Source organism: Theropithecus gelada, chromosome 14 (assembly GCF_003255815.1).
Source record: "Theropithecus gelada isolate Dixy chromosome 14, Tgel_1.0, whole genome shotgun sequence".
Taxonomy (NCBI): domain Eukaryota; kingdom Metazoa; phylum Chordata; class Mammalia; order Primates; family Cercopithecidae; genus Theropithecus; species Theropithecus gelada.
Window position 1 is genome coordinate 37,900,113 of NC_037682.1, and position 18,574 is coordinate 37,918,686.

Sequence of the window (18,574 nt, forward strand, 5' to 3'; positions counted from 1 at the left end):
AAAAAAAAAAAAAAAAAAAAAAAAAAAAGAACCGATTACAGAAACTAACTTTACAATTTCTTCCTTATTTCATTTGTTCATGAAATTTGCTAGAAAATAATGGAAATGATTTAGACGATGAAAGCCAACTTAGGGAAGGCTCCAAGAGCACCAGATTGGGAGCCAGGAGCCAGGAGCCCAGGAGCTGTTCCGTGACGATGATGGGCAGAACACACTCTCTTGAGAGCCTCAGATTTCTTATCTATAAAACCAGAGTTGTCCGGGGATCTTTAAGTTGTCTTTCAGCCCTACAGTGAGAGGAGGTATGTCATTCCTAAAACTTGAAATGAAGGCATATTAAACTCTCTAGCTTCTAGACATATTTACTGTATGTGACTTATGTGTCCAACCTGACATTATCTTTTAGATAAACTCCCAAATACAAAGATGATAGAAGTTTTTCATTTTAAACTTATAGGTCTGCATCAACCTGTTTCCATTGTTCTAAGTTTTATTTATATACGATGGCTAGTCAACTTTATATGATAATTATTTTTAAATCCTGCTTTTTTTGTTTTGTTTTGAGACGGAGTTTTGCTCTTGTTGCCCAGGCTGAGTGCAATGGCGCCATCTCCAGCTCACCGCAACCTCTGCCTCCCGGGTTCAAGCAATTCTCCTGCCTCAGCCTCCCGAGTAGCTGGGATTACAGGCATCTGCCACCACACCCGGCTAATTTTGTATTTTTAGTAGAGATGGGGTTTCTCCATGTTGGTCAGGGTGGTCTAGAACTCCCAACCTCAGGTGATCTGCTCGCCTCGGCCTCCCAAAGTGCTGGGATTACAGGCGTGAGCCACTGGGCTTGGCCCGGCGAATCCTGCTTGTTTTAATGTATTCATTAAAAATGTCTCCATTATAGAGTAAAACAACGCCACAGCAGAGAGCAAGAAAGGAAGTACCCCTAAAGCAGTAGTTGGTACAGATAATGTGGGGTCCACAGATTCTGTGGGGTCTATTAGGCCACAGGGACTCAAAATTCAGCAGAGGAGGGAATGCTGATAATTACCTAACACCAATGTTGCTGCCGGCTTCTCAGCCGTAGTCACCTCCCACTCAGATGTTTTGGAAATTGTCCAGTGTTCAGAAACATCATTTTCTCCGACCTTTACAACATTCCTGTGTTTCAGGATTTTAAAGTGTGTGCGAAAGGAGTCTGATTTGCAGTCACCAAAAACACCAAATACAGAGAGAGGACTGGGGAGAATGAATTGCTAAGTAAGACTTAGCTACCAAATGCATATCAAGATAGGTGTAAAGATCCCAGGTGAAGTGACGCACTGGAGAGGGTACACTTTTAGCTTAGTGTATAGCTAAAATCCAAAGATGTGTGTCACATCGAGGGAAACTTCTTTCCTCCTCTTCAAAATCTTTTTTCCGTTTACAGAGCTCCAGACGTCCTCGCCCTTTGGAACAGCGGAGAGTCATTTGAAACTTAACTGAACGCTGGAGGGAAGTTCTACTTTCCAGGTCATCCAATTTAGGAGATCCAATTTCTGCGGAGGGAAGAAAAAGATGGCTGGGGGAGGGAAAAAATAGACCCCTTGTCCGCTTATCCTTCTACCTTCAATCCACAACCTGCCACACAAATCCAGCCAAGTCAGGGATTTTGCCTTGAACCACCACCACCACCACCACCACCACCACCACCACCACCACCACCACCTTGTCACTCACACCCGAGAAACACGCCCCTCTGGTCCTACTCTTGGCCAATGGCGGCTCTCTTCTCTGCATACTAATGAGCTCGAGACCTCCCCGGGCCAATGGCGCTCCGGGAGAAGGGGTAGTTTTGCATGTACCTAAGTGATTTGCATAAGCCAGCGGCCGGGGGCTTGGGAACCAGAGCGTGCAACCCTAGAAGGGAAAAGGACGGGAAGAGATTGATCCGCGGCGGGGAGAGAGCGAGCCAGAGTCTGGGCGTTTGTGCGAGAGCCGCGGCGGGGGCTGGGGCGAGTGGCCGGCATGGCTGAAGGCTGCGCTCTGCAACCTTGAAGAGCCGCTGCATTGGGAGGCCGGGGACAGGGAGGCGGGTGCGATGGCAGAGTGCGGCCCCCGCCGCTGCGCCGGGCCGGCCCTGCTGGCCTGAGCCGCCGGAGGAGCGGGGCTGCCTCTGCGCGTCCATGGAGCAGCGGGAAGGGCGAAACTCCGGAGCTCCGCGTCCCTGCGCGGCTGCGGCGGACTGCTGAAGGGGCCGAGCCCGCGCGGACCGCCGAGGAAGAGACCCCTGCCCCAGCCCGCAGGCCGGCTGCCCAGGGGAGGAGGGGGGCGTCGGAGGGCAGCGGAGCAAGCGGCGCCGCGGGAGAGGCCGGCGCGGGAGGCGGCCGCAGCAATGCCGGGCCCGCTGGGGCTGCTCTGCTTCCTCGCCCTGGGGCTGCTCGGCTCGGCCGGGCCCAGCGGCGCGGCGCCGCCTCTCTGCGCGGCGCCCTGCAGCTGCGACGGCGACCGTCGGGTGGACTGCTCCGGGAAGGCGCTGACGGCCGTGCCCGAGGGGCTCAGCGCCTTCACCCAAGCGCTGTGAGTGCGGGCGGCGGGGACGCGGGGGAGGGGGCCCAGCGGGGGGCGCCGCGGGGCGGAGCCAGGGGTCAGTCCCACCCCACCCCGCCCCGCCGCCGCCCGGGCCTGGGAAGGGGGTCCGCCGGTCACCTGCGTGCGGGCTGACTGGCACCCACTCCTGCGCCACGGGCTTTCCGCACTTTGCCAGTCCATGGTCGAGCCAGCAGTAGCTTTCGTTCCCAGACTTTTTGGGCACAAGCACCCTCCCACCCCACCGCGCACACCCCCAACTCACAAGGGCATCTGGGGCCAAGGAGGAGGAAGGAATCTAAACACGCTTGCCCCGGACAGCCTGTCCACGCGACCTTCCCTTCTCTTGCGGGCCCTCGCTCAGCTAGCAGGAGTTCCGCCACTGGCGGGGCTGAGGGCGCCGAGAACTTGGCCTCAGTCTGCAGACTGAGGCACGTCTCGTGGGGAAGCACCTGGAGCCTCCTGGGTTCCAGCATGTGGGGAGAAGAAACACCTGTACCTCAGTCAGGGCGAATCTCCTTCCAATTTGGCCCCATCCAGGTAGTGCGTCCTGGCACCTACTTCCCCCCAGTTCCACTCGGGACTACCCCTCTAACGCCCAGGCTTCTGCAGCACGCAGGGGAGTCCGAGAAAACAAGGGAGAATTACAGGGTTCTCTTGGTGGACATGATGTTACCCAACACCGTCTTTTAAAGAAGGAATGCTGACTTGAGGTGCAGGATGTTGGAAGAGAAGCAAGTTCCGGAGCATATGCTCAACCCAGGCTGCAAGGTAGCAGCCGGTTTCTAATGCACCTTCACGCAGCCAACAGATCTTTTCTTTTGAGCTGTCTGAGATCGAGAGACACTCAAATGTTTCAGACTTCCAAAATCTCCCTGTTCAAACGGGGACTTGAGAGCTTTAGATGTTCCCTTGAGAAAAGAAGAGGAATCTGAACTAGGTTGTGAGGTGGTAGCAAAGGCCACGGATAGAGGAGGAAGAGGTTGACTGAGGGCAGGGCTTGCGTGTTCTTATTGCTGCTTATGTTGCGTGGCCAGCTGAATGCTTAAATCAGGAGGAGTCAAAGAAACGTGTGAGAGAGGAAGGGATCCTGAGGGGCCCGAGGGTAGACGGAATTTCCTTTTACCTATTGTGGAAGGGACCTCTTAGAAACAGAAAGTTTTAAAGGACCCTGTGAAGAAATCTTTATGCAGGCAGGAGCATTGCTGTATTTCCAAGTCGGTGGTGGCAAAGGTGTTCTCCCTGCCCTCTCAGAATGGACTTTTAGTGAGCATCGAGGCCTGTTGTCTGGGAACCTGTTTCATTCTTTCACCTTCAGCCTTCCCCTCCCCATTTGTTATTTTTCCTGTCTCAGGTTAGTTTTACTTATGTATTTGAGGTCTTTTTTTTTTTTTTTTTCAGTATAGTGAAGTTTAACTTATATTAAAAAACAAAAGTTAACTTTGCGGTGAAGAGCATTTTGTTCACAAAGTTACATTAAGTGGGAAAGTTTGAGCAGGAATGAATTGAATCAAGAGAAAGAAGACCTGTGGAGAGGAAATGGGGCTAATTTTTCCCCAAGTTCTCTACAAACGTTTAGGGAATTTGTGCAGAAAGAAAGGTCCCTCTGCCTGAACCTCTTGCAAGGCTCTGCATAGAACAGAAAAGCATGATTTTACTATTTTGACTAGTTGTAAAGACCTTGTTTAGCAGATTCCTCACATTTTAGTGAGTAGACTTGTCCTATAAGGAAAAGGGCTGTTTTACATTAGTATCTAAAACCACAAAGAAATAATCACATTTTTATGGGAACATACTCCTCTCTCCAAAGCATCTTCTGGTAGAACTCACTGAAGGTAGTGAAATGCTGTATCTTCAACTTTGGGCCTTAGATTAAGTTAGTGTTCATGGCTTAGGAAACAAAAATAATTGGTACCAGTCTAAATTGGAGTGCCTAAACTAGCATTATTTTAGCACTTTCTGAGCTTTGGTGGTGTGAAAATGTGTTTTATTTTCTTAGATTTGTGACCCATAGGTAGAGTGATCATACATTCTGGTGACTCCTTATTTCTCCCTACTACTCATTTCACCCTCAAAAATATATATAACCACCCTCTCTAAAAGGGTTTTCAAGAGCAGCATATTTGCGTTTTACTCATGGGGACACTAGCTCATTCAGTGATTCTCAAAAGCCATGTTTATGAAGCGAGGCCAGTGCTGCAGGTCTGCACACTCCAGTCGATCGTATATAGGACATGTTGTGATCAGCTAGGGTCTTTTTCCAAGTACTTCCAGTCTGTTCTCCCATCGCAGCTTTACTTAGCTACAGTTACACATCAGGAGACTAGTTCCGTGGTCTCTAAGCGTTTGTTCACCTATTCTTAATTTCTGGAGCATGTGAACCAAAAACCTCTGTAGTTATACAGAAAATTACAATCATGAAAGTAGAAGTTAAAAAGATGAGACTATAATTACTAATCAGAGTTCTTCATTTTCTTCCCATTGCTCAATGGCTTGTCCTGGAGTAGTGCTTTCACCTCTCCTGGGGACAGGGGTGGAGGGTGCATTCCACTTTAGAGATCCTGGGACTGACAGAGCAGTGATTTTATTTTACTCAACTTGGGGTCCCCAGAGCCTGGTATATAAGAGGCACTTAAAAATGCTGGAGTGAATAAATAAGGATGCAAGGCCACACTGAGAGCAGAACCATGGCATGGAATTCAGACACCATTCCTACAGGGGATTTTCAGATGCAACATTCTCAGCACTTAGCCTTTTGTCCAGATTTGAGAAGGTCCCTGAGAGAGAATACCTGCTTCTTCTCCTTGAGGCTCGTTGAAACTTGTTCAGTCTAACAGTGTCTATTTCCTGGTGAAAGCTGCTTTACCAGAGTCTGGGGACAGCGTCAGATGTAATCCTCAGTACTGTGAATGGGATTCCTGTGTTCACACCATTTGCTGCACCTGTAGTGACTATTTATGTTTTTGAACGACAGTGTTCAATCTTGTGTCACAATGGACTGACCTGTCACAATTCACCCTGAAGAGTGTTCAAGGCCGTAATCTTACTAATATTAAAATTCCAAAGTTTAATCAGAAGGATTCAAGGTTATTACCGTATTTGTGGTAATAACTCAATCACGTACATTCCAAGATTGGGAGAAAGAGATGAAGTCATGGGGAGGGGAATGTGTATGTGAGTCCTCTCATTTGTGTGTTATTGCTATGGTGTTTGAGAAACGTAGACCTTGAGCACAAATTTGCACGTCCTAGGTTATGTTTGGCATATAGTTTTAAGATTAGCAAGGCTATTTCTGTGACTTCGTGAAGAAAGTGGTGGACCTGAGTACTTGATCACAGCCTTACTACGCCACTGAATAATTGTATGGCCTTGGGCAAGTCATTCACTTTTTTTTCTTTTTTTTTTTCGTGACAATTTCCTCATCTGAAAAATGAAGCAATTCACTGACAATTTCCTCATCTGAAAAGTGAAGCAATTGGATTCACTTGATCACCTCTAAGGCTGCTGCTTACTTCCAGAAGTTTTATGACTTTATATTTTTTATGCAATTTTAGGATGGCAAGGTGACAATAAGGTTATGATCCTCTCATAAAAGTATCCCAGGAGTAGCAGAATATCCTTTTAGTTGAACTCACACGAACCTGTTTATTACTTGGAGGAGTTCTTTGTGTTTAGAAGTGTGTGTTAGGAAATTTGCCATGGAGACTTGTTGTAGAATGCATGACTAGCTAAGGCACTCTGCTAGGGTAGAATAGCCTTGGTTGTTTCCTGTGGGTAGGCTTAACACTTGGAAAAGAAAATCACTCTGTTTCAGTAATTTGGATACTGTACAAAAAGTTACTCAACATCTTCACTTCCATATAATTAGTCATAATCTCTCAAACCTTCACAGTATGTATCCTGTACATGAGCAGGTTGTCCAGCTTTTTATATAGAATTGAGTTACCTGAAGGGCTTTAGAGTGTTTTTAAAGAATCTCCTTTTGGAAAGATCATCTCAGATTCTTCCCTAAGGTGTATTTTTTTTTTCACTATTCCAAGCACCTTTCTTCTTTTACTAATACCATTTGAAAGTATTTTTTTTTAACATATTTTCTGATATCTACTGTATATTCTCTGGCAGGTCTGGTTAGTAATCAGTGGCTATATGTTTGTATTTATTGATGGTAGAGTTTTGTCATCTTTTGATTTCTGAATTACAGAAATCAATTGTTGGCTTAGTTTGTGTTGTGTGTCTTTCTAGAGATGCGTTAGTTTATTTATATACAAGTGACCTTTGTTCAAAACAAGAACGATGTATGAATATCTTTAAGTATAGGTCCTTTATTTTCTGAACTAGTGAACCATGGATTCTCTTTAAATATAAGCGAGGAAAAAATATTCTGCCAGGCATAGGGAGAGCTGGGTTCCAGATCTGTCAATAATTCACAGGAGTGACCTTGAATGAATCACATGCTTAACCCTTCAGGACCTTATTTTCCTCATCTGTAAAACAAGCCAACAACTCTCACTGCCACAAGTTTTTTTGTTGTTGTTCTCTATTTAATTAAATTAATTAATTAATTAATTAATTAATTTTTTGAGATGGACTCTTGCTCTGTTGACCAGGCTGGAGTGCAGTGGCACGACCTCGGCTCACTGCAACCTCCGCCTCCCAGGTTCAAGCAATTCTCTGCCTCAGCCTCCCAAGTAGCTGGGATTACAGGCACCTGCCACCACACCTGGCTAATTTTTTTGTGTCTTTAGTAGAGTCGGGGTTTTACCATCTTGACCAGGCTGGTCTTGAATTCCTGACCTTGTGATCCACTGGCCTCAGCCTCCCAAAGTACTGGGATTACAGGTATGAGCCATCATGCCCGGCCTTAATTTGATGTTTATACATTCTTTGGGTCCTCTGTATTGTCTTAAGTGAAGTATAGGTGTCTAAATTGTAGACTGTCTCACCTACCCAGGAGACTCCTCCAGTTGTCCAGTTCACCTGAAACATTTCCACTGAATGGGGAACTCATGCCTCACAGGCAAAAGTGTACTGGATATGACCTGAGCAATTCTTAAGACTTGAGGCCAGGTGTGGTGGCTCACGCCTGTAATCCCAACACTTTGGGAGGCCAAAGTGTGTAGATCCTTTGAAGTCAGGAGTTCAAGACCAGCCTGGCCAACATGGTGAAACCCGTGTCTACTTAAAATTTTAAAAGTTAGCTAGGCATGGTGGTGCACGCCTGTGGTCCCAGCTATTTGGGAGGCTGAGGCAGGAGAATCTCTTGAACCCAGGAGGCAGAGGTTGCAGTGAACCGAGATTGTGCCACTGCACTCCAGCCTGGGCAACAGAGCGAGACTCCTCTCAAGAAAAAAAAAAAAGAGAGAGACATGAACCAGTAATTCCCTCACTTAGGGGTCCTTAAGGCTTATAGTAACCAATAACGTTTTATAATTTCCAGTCAAACTAAATGCTGTGCCGGTTATGGTATCATAAGTGATTTTTAATGTCCAGGCCCTTGGCTCTTAACATTAGGATTGTAAGGTAACATTTGACAACTTAATCTCTTAGGAAAGATCAAAGTTCTGTATTAGTAGGTGGATCCAGGCAAGTTTAGGCATATTCTTGGCCTCTGTCTCTGTCAAGTCTATCTGTCAGCTTCTTATTTTAGTCATCTTTATAATAATGGAAAGTACTGGCAGCTTGCAAGTTTGGAGTTTAGTTTCTGGTCTCCTTGATGGTGCCTTTTATTCTCATTCTTCTAATCAATAAATAATGGACATTTGACTAGATGATGGCTAACGCCTCTCTCTTTGCTTTGAATTTCTGTGAATCTGAGTAGAATATTAAGTAAAGTTGTAAGAATCGTTTAGTAATTCATGGAAATATTTTTAAGACTGTCTCCCACCTTTTCTCTATTAAAAAATGATAACTATCTTTAACAGTACAGTATTTGTTGATATACTTGGGTTAAAAGTTAAAACCCTGCAAAATGTGCCTTTAACTCTGAAAAATAAAAGTAATGTAACTTAGAGTATTCTTTATAAGACAGCTTTGCTCTTTTAATGTTTTAAACTTGATCTCAAGGTTTTGGATTGAGAAATATGTTACCCAGCTTGCTATTTAACCATCCTGTGCGGCCTTCAAGTTGTTGGCAAGGTTAAAGCTTGTTTTCCTATATATAAAAGAATATGGATGACTTTTTTCTTTTTTTCCCCAACTTTGTTCGGTGAAGTGTGGTTTTTTAAAAGCTTGATTGAAGATGATAAAATGCTGTAATTGTAAATCCTGTCAGTGAAAAAAAAAAAAATCTAGGACATTTAGCAAATCAGTACTCTTACACAATGGCTAATTTGTCTGCCTCTCTTGACATTTCTTTTGTGCCTTTCAGCACCTGATGGTCACACTGTATGCTAGGTGTCAACTCTATTGTCTACAATTGGGTGAGTTAAAAATTGAGTTTAGAAATCAGTCTTAGCATGAGACAGATCGTGATTTTTAGCTCATGTACAGTTAATAACTTCTCAATTTTCCAAAGACTAACAAGTTAGTATTCAAACACCTCTTTTAAATTGCAAGATGTAATTGTGTGGTAGTATACTCTCAGTTCACTCACACATAGACAAATATTTGTTATTAAACTTTGTGTATGGCTGAGCTATTTTTAGCAAGATTTTTAAAGCATACTAAAATATTCTGTGTCGTGTCCAGGCAATTAAAACCCTGAATAATTGGGTTGGTTGATTTTAATCTCTAAAATGTGTTTTTTATACCATTACATATTTTAATTGTCAAAAAAGCTCACCAGCCTGGTCTTTCCCCAACCACAAGATTTGGCATTATGCACCTCTTATTTTAGATGCAAGTGACCGAGGTTCAGTAATACCCTTGTAATAGTCCAGGTCCCAGAAATGAATATTTAAAAAATATATACTTCTTAGCTTTCTGTCATGAAAGATCTTATGGGTAAGGCATTGAACCACCCTCCTGTGGCAACATGTTGGTTCATAAGTATATAAGCATATCCTTGTAAGGAAATGTAAACCATAGATATTTTGGGAGGCAGCTGGGCCAAGATTGGGTATACGTTTAGATCCCAGGCTGGCCTGCTGTTTGTGCTAGTGAGAAAATGTGCAGAGGAAGCATATTTAATATGTTACAAGACATTTAGTGGTTCTTTATTCTTTATATTTAATTTGTAATTAAGTATTCTGAATCAAGATAAGCCTTTTTAAAAGGCCATGTAAACCCCTTTAGCTGGTTGTATTTTCTAGATTTACACTAAGAGAATGTAGTTTTTTTTTTCTTTCAAAGTTTTAAAAACAAAATTGACCCTTGAAAGAGTGAAAATCTCATTGTACCCTGGCAGCAAAGTATTTTTGGTATTTGAATCAGGATGTAGAACCCGATATCCAGAAAAAATAACAAGTTAGATTCTCTCTATCCCCTTATATTTTTAAAGTTCTATTTGGGGAAATTTTTCTTCCCAAGAAGAGTGACATAAATTTGGCAGGGAGATAGCTCCTTACCTTGGAGCTGTAATAGGCATAGCTAAGGAATGTGCCTGGGATTGCTTCAGGTCGCACTTCTCCACTCCCCTCAGGCTTTGAGGTTCCTTGTGTAGCTCTTAGTGTAAACAGCAGAGTCATTTAGTACAAGTGGTGACATCAAAACTCCCCTAAAGAGCTTTATTAGAGCTGTTTTCATGTGAGGGGTGATGAATTTTATAATTCTCACTCTTCAAGTGTCTGGTTTTGAAGTTGCTGAATGGGAGGTGTGTTTGCAAACTGGCGATCTCTTCTCTGAAACTCTAGGGAGTAAGGCGTGGGCTATACCATGGCTAACTTCCTGGTTTTTCCCATTTCCGTAAGGGATCAGCTTTATGTTTAGAAGCCCTTGAAGAAACCATAAGGGTCATATATGAAGGGCTTGGCAGACCAGATATTTTCAGGAGAGAGGAAACTCATGGTTGCCACTCCATTCTAGATTATCAGCCTTCTTCTGTGTGCAAACCATCTCAGAGAGCTGGATTTTTGCAGAATAATTCTCCGGAGAAGGAGAGAACACTCTTGAGTAACTTAACAGGAACTCTTAGGCTAGCCTATCAACTCTTTTCTGTAGTAGGGGAGAGAAAGCAGATATGTTAACTGTGGACCTTCAGATTTCAGTTCGTGGAAACTGTTCATGTGCTCTTCAGCCTTCTGTTTTAGATACTAAATTAATCCAGTCTTTGCATATTTTAAATGTGATAATTGCTCTTTAGTTGCCCTTCAGGATCTCCTTCTCTCACACAAGTTGAAGTGTACACAGAATTCTTACATAATTTAATCTGAGTTCACGAGAAGGGAATATTAAATGGATTTAATACATTTCAAATATCTTTCTGTCCTGTTTTTGTTTTGTTTTGTTTTGAGGTGGAGTTTCATTCTTGTTGCCCAGGCTGGAGTGCAGTGGCACGATCTCATCTCAGTTCACTGCAACCTCCGCCTCCTGGGTTTAAGTGATTCTCCAGCCTCAGCCTCCCAAGTAGCTGGGATTACAGGCACCTGCTACCACACTTGACTGGTTTTGTATTTTTAGTAGAGACAGGGTTTCACCATGTTGGCCAGGCTGCTCTCGAACTCCTGAGCTCAGGTGATCTGCCCGCCTCAGCCTCCCAAAGTGCTGGGATTACAGGTGTGAGCCACTGCGCCCAGCCAAGCGTCATGTTTTAAATATTCTACATTATAGGTTTATTAACTGATATTTAGCAGTTTATCATAATCTCGGTTTTCATCCCTTCTCTGCTATTTCTGCTATTTATTTCATTTGATTAATTTTTAAACATCTTAATGTTTTTCTACAAAGAAAAATTTTCCGGTTGGCCTTCCATTCTCCAAGTTCATTTTGAGTCCATGGTCATGTCATCTAGCTTTTTAAGTTACTATCAACTCCCCATTCTTTTTATTTTTGAGACAGGCTCTCACTGTGTCACCCAGGCTGAAGTGCAGTGGTGCAATCACGGCTCACTGCAGCCTTGACCTCCCAGGCTAAGGGCATCCTCGTACCTCAGTCTCCGAAGTAGCTGGGACTACAGGTGAGCGCCACCTTGCCTGGCTAAGTTTTGTATTTTTTTTTCCTTTTTTAGAGACAGGGTCTCACCATGTTGCCCAGGCTGGTCTCCAACTCTTGGGCTCAAGTGATCTGACTGCCTTGGCCTCCCAAAATGCTGGGATTACAGGTGTGAGCCACTGTGCCAGGCCCTCAGGCTTCTTTTATAGGCGTATTTTTATGAATAGATTTTCCAAAATGGTTTTTTTTCCTTTTTTCTTTTCTTTCTTTCTTTTTTTTTTTTTTTTTTTTTGAGGAGTCTGACACAGGACATGAACACCTCTGAGTTCAGAAAGGCATTGTAGAGCTTGGGCAAGTCACTTAACCACTTTGGACTTAGCATTTCCCTTGTGCAAGAAGAGGGAGCTTGCATTATCTTTAGGGTTGCACCAAGGAAACGCTTCAGCATGACTTTTTTTTTTTTGAGACAGAGTCTTGCTCAGTCGCCCGGCTGGAGTGCAGTGGCGCCATCTTGGCTCACTGCAAGCTCCACCTCCCGGGTTTTACACCGTTCTCCTGCCTCAGCCTCCCGAGTAGCTGGGACTACAGGCTCCCGCCACCGCGCCCAGCTAATTTTTTGTATTTTTAGTAGAGACGGGGTTTCACCATGTTAGCCAGGATGGTCTCCATCTCTTGACCTCGTGATCCGCCCATCTCGGCCTCCCAAAGTGCTGGGATTACAGGCGTGAGCAACCGCACCTGGCCGCAGCATGACTTTTTTGAGTGACACCGAGTGAAAACTCAATTTGTTGTCATTTCTTGTGGGAGTGACTAAGCCGTTGTGTGTGTGTGTTATAACGGTGACTTAAAATTCTAACCCTGTTTCTTTGGTTCTTTGAATATATATCAGGTTCAAAGCCCATAGACTTCACAGGTGAGCCACTGTGCTAATGGAAAAAGGCTACTCATCTGGTAGATTTTTCGTGCAAAAATCCATAAAGACCCTGTTAGAGAAACAGTAGTACATCTGATTTTATAAAGATACCTTCTTGTAGATGGTGCCACTTCCCTCTAACAAGAAAGCCTTATGGAGGAGAGATACGGTTTATCTGGAGGAGGGAGCTCAAGGGAAATCTTACATTTTTTGCCTGAGTCTCTGTGACTTGTTGCTGCTTTCCTGAGATGGCTGGTCAAGTGCCGGGCGCGGTGGCTCAAGCCTGTAATCCCAGCACTTTGGGAGGCCGAGACGGGTGGATCACGAGGTCAGAAGATCGAGACCATCCTGGCTAACATGGTGAAACCTCGTCTCTACTAAAAATACAAAAAACTAGCCGGGCGTGGTGGCGGGCGCCTGTAGTCCCAGCTACTCGGAGGCTGAGGCAGGAGAGGAGAATGGCGTGAACCTGGGAGGCGGAGCTTGCAGTGAGCTGAGATCGCGCCACTGCTCTCCAGCCTGGGTGACACAGCGCGAGACTCCGTCTCAAAAAAAAAAAAAAAAAAAAAAAAAAAAAAGTGCTGTCCTAACAGGCGAATGTAGGGTTTCTCTTCAGAGCAAATGGGTGTGTGATAGCCCATCCTTTAAAGACAGTGTCAATGTGATCTGTAGATACTGACTTTCTACTTCCAGACTTTGTGACAATGAGGACTTTCATTAAAAATCCTAACTCAGTGGCTGGGGACGGTGGTTCACGCCTGTAATCCCAGCACTTTGGGAGCCAAGGAGGGTAGATTACCTGAGGTCAGGCGTTCAAGACCAGCCAGACCAATGTGGTGAAACCCTGTCTCTACTAAAAATACAAAAAAGAAGTTAGCTTGGCATGGCAACGGGCGCCTGTAGTCCCAGCTACTTGGGAGACTGAGGCAGGAGAATTGCTTGAATCCGGGAGGCGGAGGTTGCAGTGAGCCAAGATCCAGTCTGGACCACAGAGTGAGATTCTATCTCAAAAAAAAAAAAAAAAAAAAATTCCAACTCAGTCTTTGGGAACCTTCATGCCAATGAGAGCCCACTGTAGTTTTTCAGATCACTTTCTTTCTTTCCATGTGGACATAAGGAGCACGAGTGTCCAATCTTTTGGCTTCCCTGGGCCACACTGGAAGAAAAATTGTCTTTGGCCACACATAAAATATACTAACAGTAACGATAGTTGATGAGCTAAAAAAAAAAAAAAAAGTGCAGAAAAATCTCATAATATTTTTAGAAAGTTTATGAATTTGTGTTGTGCTGCATTCAAAGCTGTCCTAGGCTGCATGTGGCCTGTGGACTGTGGGTTGGACAAGCTTGATGTAGAAGATGGGTAAGATTTACTTATCATGGACAATTTGGCTGCATTCTTATTTTTCACATCAGTTTGTTCTAGAAATATGCAGATTACAAAAGAACTTTTTAAGTATTTTGAAAGTATTTCTTTTACGATTTTACTGGTTATTGGATACCTGTGTGTTTTTTATTTTTATTTATTTATTTATTTATTTATTTATTTTTTTTTTTGAGACGGAGTCTCCCTCTGTAGCCCAGGCTGGAGTGCAGTGGCCGGATCTCAGCTCACTGCAAGCTCCGCCTCCCGGGTTCACGCCATTCTCCGGCCTCAGCCTCCCAAGTAGCTGGAACTACAGGCGCCCGCCACCTCGCCCGGCTATTTTTTGTATTTCTTAGTAGAGACGGGGTTTCACCGTGTTGGTCAGGATGGTCTCGATCTCCTGACCTCATGATCCGCCCATCTCGGCCTCCCAAAGTGCTGGGATTACAGGCTTGAGCCACCGCGCCCGGCCTTATTTTTATTTTTTTAATTTATGGAGATAGGTTCTCATTTTGCTGTCCAGGTTGGCCTCGAACTCCTGGCCTCAAACGATCCTCTTGCCTCAGCCTCTGAAAGTGCTGGGTTTACAGGTGTGAGCCAGCGTGCTCCTATTTTTTTTTTTTTTTACATTTGCAATTAATGCTTGGTTTTGTGGCTAAAGAAAAGCTTATTATCTTAAAAGTAAATTTAAAACTAAAATCCTTTCTTTAAAGTATTACATATTTTTAAAAAGTTATCTGACATTCTTAAGCACAGTTAAATCTTTCTCAGAAACTTTAAAAACTTTTCTGAGTTTTGATTCAGACCTGATTTGAACATGAATTATAAAGCCAGAATAGTAGCTAACATATGCAGTAGCACTCACAACCTATTTAGATTGGCTGAGTGTTTCAAATACAGTTGTGCATTTTCTACCCTGGGTCTCTTTCTTAAAAAAAAAAAAAAAAAAATGTTTGAGATGTTTTTCCCATTACCATCTTGACATCTGCCTGGTTACACATGAATAGCTTGACCCAGTCCCTCAGCAGGGAGACTACCGTGGCCTTGCTTTCAATAGCCATGTCACTGACAAAGAAAACATATGGAATATTTCATTCCTATCCTTCACACACAGAGTCTGGGGCTGTGAGGGCATGCAGCAGAATGCTTCATACTTTATGGTAGGTTGGCAAATCTGTGCACAAACCACAGGCTCTGCTGTTAGTAATCAAACTGTGTTTTCCAGAGCCTCATTATATTCTGTGGAAAGAAAATCCCTTGTTTTGGATAAATCAATTTCTAATATCAATTTGAATTAACTTAGGATGGCCTGCTTCCATAATGGGTTTTCTACCTAATCATGTATTTCACCAAAGGGCATTTGGGTATTGCTCTCCCACATTTGATATGTGGTGTGTGTTGGGATCACAGATGCTTGAATTCCCAGTAGGATAGACCTTGAAGACTGCCTGCCTTTATGTTTATCTTCTTGTCAGTCCACAGAAAGAGATCAATTGATCATTGTCCTGCTAGCCAAACGCTGCTGCAATGACCTTTAAAAGTTTCTGTTGCATATAGTACTAGCCTTCTACTTGGGGGCTCGATTTCAGCTCAGCTAGCATTGAGGACTTTTGTCTGTGGCATCTAAATCTATAGTATTGAGGCTCATCAGCAGGTGTGATAGGAGATGGTCAAGAACATGAAATTGAAGAGTAAGTTAATTCCTGTCTTTCTCAGCTCTTATTCTTTTGTTTGAGACGGAGTCTTGTTCTGTTGCCCAGGCTTAAGCATAGTGACACCATCTCGGCTCACTGCAGCCTCTGCCTCCCAGTTCAAGTGATTCTCGTGCTTCAGCCTCTCGAGTAGCTGGGACCACAGGCACATGTCACCACGCTTGGCTGATTTTTATTTTTTTTAGTAGAGACGGGGTTTCACTATGTTGGCCCCGCTGGTCTCAAACTCCTGACCTCAGGTAATCCACCTGCCTCGGCCTCTCAAAGTACTGGGATTACAGGAGTGAGCCATTGCGCTCAGCCTCTCAGCACTTATTCTGTGTTAAAAGAATTTGCCAGCCAGGCACTGTGGCTCATGCCTGTAATCTCAGTACTTTGGGAGGCCGAGGTGGGTGGATCATGAGATCCGGAGTTTGAGACCAGCCTGGCCAAGATAGTGAAACCCCGTCTCTACTAAAAATACAAAAATTTGGTGGGTGCGGTGGTGGGTGCCTGTAATCCCAGCTATTTGGGAGGATGAGGCAGGAGAATCACTTGAACCCAGGAGGTGGAGGTTGCAGTGAGCCGAGATCGCGCCAGTGCACTCTAGCCAGCGTGACAGCAAGACTGTCTCAAAAAAAAGAATTTGCCCTTCACACCATCCTAGCTGAGGTGGCATTCCAGAAGTAGGAAAAAACCCCCGCTGTGACATCCAAGGATAAGAAGATTTATGACGTTGGCAGAGGAAGTAATGACATCCATTTCATCAGGGTCCTTCCCAACCCTCAAGTTACTCCAGCCTGAATTTCTAGTTTCATTGTTTTTCAGACATGTAGACTGGTTTTGACAGAAGTTAATGATTTATCTAAAAGGCAGTGAGCTCCCATTGATTATTTTATCCCTGATATAGCCAAATATTTAAATTTATATAGACATCTCTTCTAGAAGTTATTTCTGATGGTTCTTGGTATCATTACTGAACATAAGCTGAATAACAATGTGCTAATAGAAATTATTGGCCTTCACGTTTTCTCATAAGAGTGATTCCTTTTGTAGTTCTTGATTATGATAGATTTCTTTTAAATTTATTGGCTCTTTTAAGGTTAAATTTTTAAAAGTTTCTGTTTTATGGTTCTTCATAAATGAATCTATTTGTGGTTCCCTTTTTATTTATTGCCTCCGTATTTTTTTTTTTTTTTTTTTTTTGAGACGGAGTCTCACTCTGCCGCCCAGGCTGGAGTGCAGTGGCCAGATCTCGGCTCACTGCAAGCTCTGCCTCCCGGGTTCACGCCATTCTCCTGCCTCAGCCTCCTGAGTAGCTGGGACTACAGGCGCCCGCCACCTCGCCCGGCTAGTTTTTTGTATTTTTTAGTAGAGACGGGGTTTCACTGTGTCAGCCAGGATGGTCTCGATCTCCTGACCTCGTGATCCTCCCGTCTCGGCCTCCCAAAGTGCTGGGATTACAGGCTTGAGCCACCGCGCCCGGCTGCCTCCGTATTTTTATCCTAAAATAAATGGTTAATCTTAGATGTTCCATCTTCCTTACTTTGACCGCTTCCTTGACTTTCAAAACTATAAATTAAAGGCCTGGCATGGTAGCTCACACTTGTAGTCCCAGCACTTTGGGAGGCCGCGGTGGGTGGATCACCTGACATCAGGAGTTTGAGACCAGCCTGGCCAACATGGTGAAACCCCATCTCTACTAAAAACACAAAAATTAGCCGGGCATAGTGGCAGGCGCCTATAGTCCTAGCTACTTGGAGGCTGAGACAGGAGAATCGCTTGAACCCAGGAGGCAGAGGTTGTAGTGAGCTGAGATCGTGCCGTTGCATTCCAGCCTGGGTAAAAAGAGCGAAATTCCATCTCAAAAAAAAAAAAAAAAAATTAAAAAAACAAAACTGTGAATTCATAGAGAAAACTTCCCCAAGCTCCTCAATTTTAAAATGCCTCCTTTTTAGTGTTCAGTTCTGTGAGTTTCAAAATGTATACAGTCATATGACCACAGTCACTGTGAATATATAGAGCATTTCTTCACTAGCTGAATTTCCAGGCCTCTCTGTAGTTATCTCCTCTCTTCACCTCCAACCTCTGACAACTGCTGAACTGTTTTCTACCTTGGTTTCCTCACTTTATGTAGTTTTGCCTTTATTAGGATGCCATAAAAATGTAATAGAACAATGTAGCCTTTTGTGTCTGGCCTCTTTTACTCACTGTACTGCATTTGAGATTGTAACATGTTGTTACATATATTAATATGTAATATTCACTTTCTTTTCTTTTTCTTCTTTTTCTTTTTGAGATAGGGACTTGCTTTGTTGCCCAAGCTGGAGCACGGTAGCATGATCACAGCTTACTGCAGCCTCTAACTCCTGGGCTCAAGCAGTCCTCCTACCTCAGCCATCCAAATAGTTGGGACTACAGGCGTGTGCCACCATGCCTGCCTGATTTTTTTATTTTTTTGCAGAGATGGGGTCTTGCTGTTTTTCCCAGACTAGTCTTGAACTCCTGGCCTCAAATGAGCCTCCTGCCCTGGCTCCCGAAGTGCTGGGATTACAGGTGTGAGCCACTGTGCCTGGCTAGTACTCATTTTCATTGCTAAGGAGTGTTCCATTGTATACATATACTATAATTTGTTTCTCCATTCACCGGTTGAGGGACATTTGCCCTATTTCTAGATTTTTGGCAATTATAAATAAAGCTACCGTAAATATTCACATAGAGGTTTTTGTACGAACTTAGGTTTTTATTTCATTTGCGTAAATACTAGAGTGAGATCCTGGGTTATATGCTAAATGTATGTTTATAAGAAAATCTCAATTTTAATGTCTTGGACTGTGGTGAGGTTTGTTATCACCAATTCCCTATAGTCACAATATATTGTTAGCATGGTGTGTAGTATTAGCAAAAGCTGTTAAAAACTGATTTTGTTTAAATGTCTGCTTTCTTTTTTTAAGTTCTTTAAACTCTTCTAAACTGAGAATGTCTGCTTTTAAAAGAATTCTTAGCTTGCTTTATGATACC

The 18,574-nt window shown here is 43.8% G+C and overlaps 1 protein-coding gene and 1 long non-coding RNA gene across 3 annotated transcripts in view; one reads left to right on the forward strand and one right to left on the reverse strand.

Annotated features, from left to right (window-relative positions):
• Window positions 1–2,924, reverse strand: part of LOC112606224 — a 5,335-nt gene extending 2,411 nt beyond the window's left edge. The window contains exons 1-4 of the long non-coding RNA XR_003115614.1: window positions 2,825–2,924; window positions 1,711–1,890; window positions 1,043–1,529; window positions 152–287 (exon numbers count right to left, since the gene is read on the reverse strand). This is a non-coding gene — a long non-coding RNA (uncharacterized LOC112606224). The remainder of the gene's footprint in view (window positions 1–151; window positions 288–1,042; window positions 1,530–1,710; window positions 1,891–2,824) is intronic.
• Window positions 1,893–18,574, forward strand: part of LGR4 (leucine rich repeat containing G protein-coupled receptor 4) — a 108,132-nt gene continuing 91,450 nt past the window's right edge. For both annotated transcript variants that reach the window (XM_025356398.1, XM_025356399.1), the window contains exon 1: window positions 1,893–2,550. In XM_025356398.1, coding sequence (XP_025212183.1) covers window positions 2,366–2,550 — 185 coding nt within the window. In that variant the 5' untranslated portion in view covers window positions 1,893–2,365. The remainder of the gene's footprint in view (window positions 2,551–18,574) is intronic.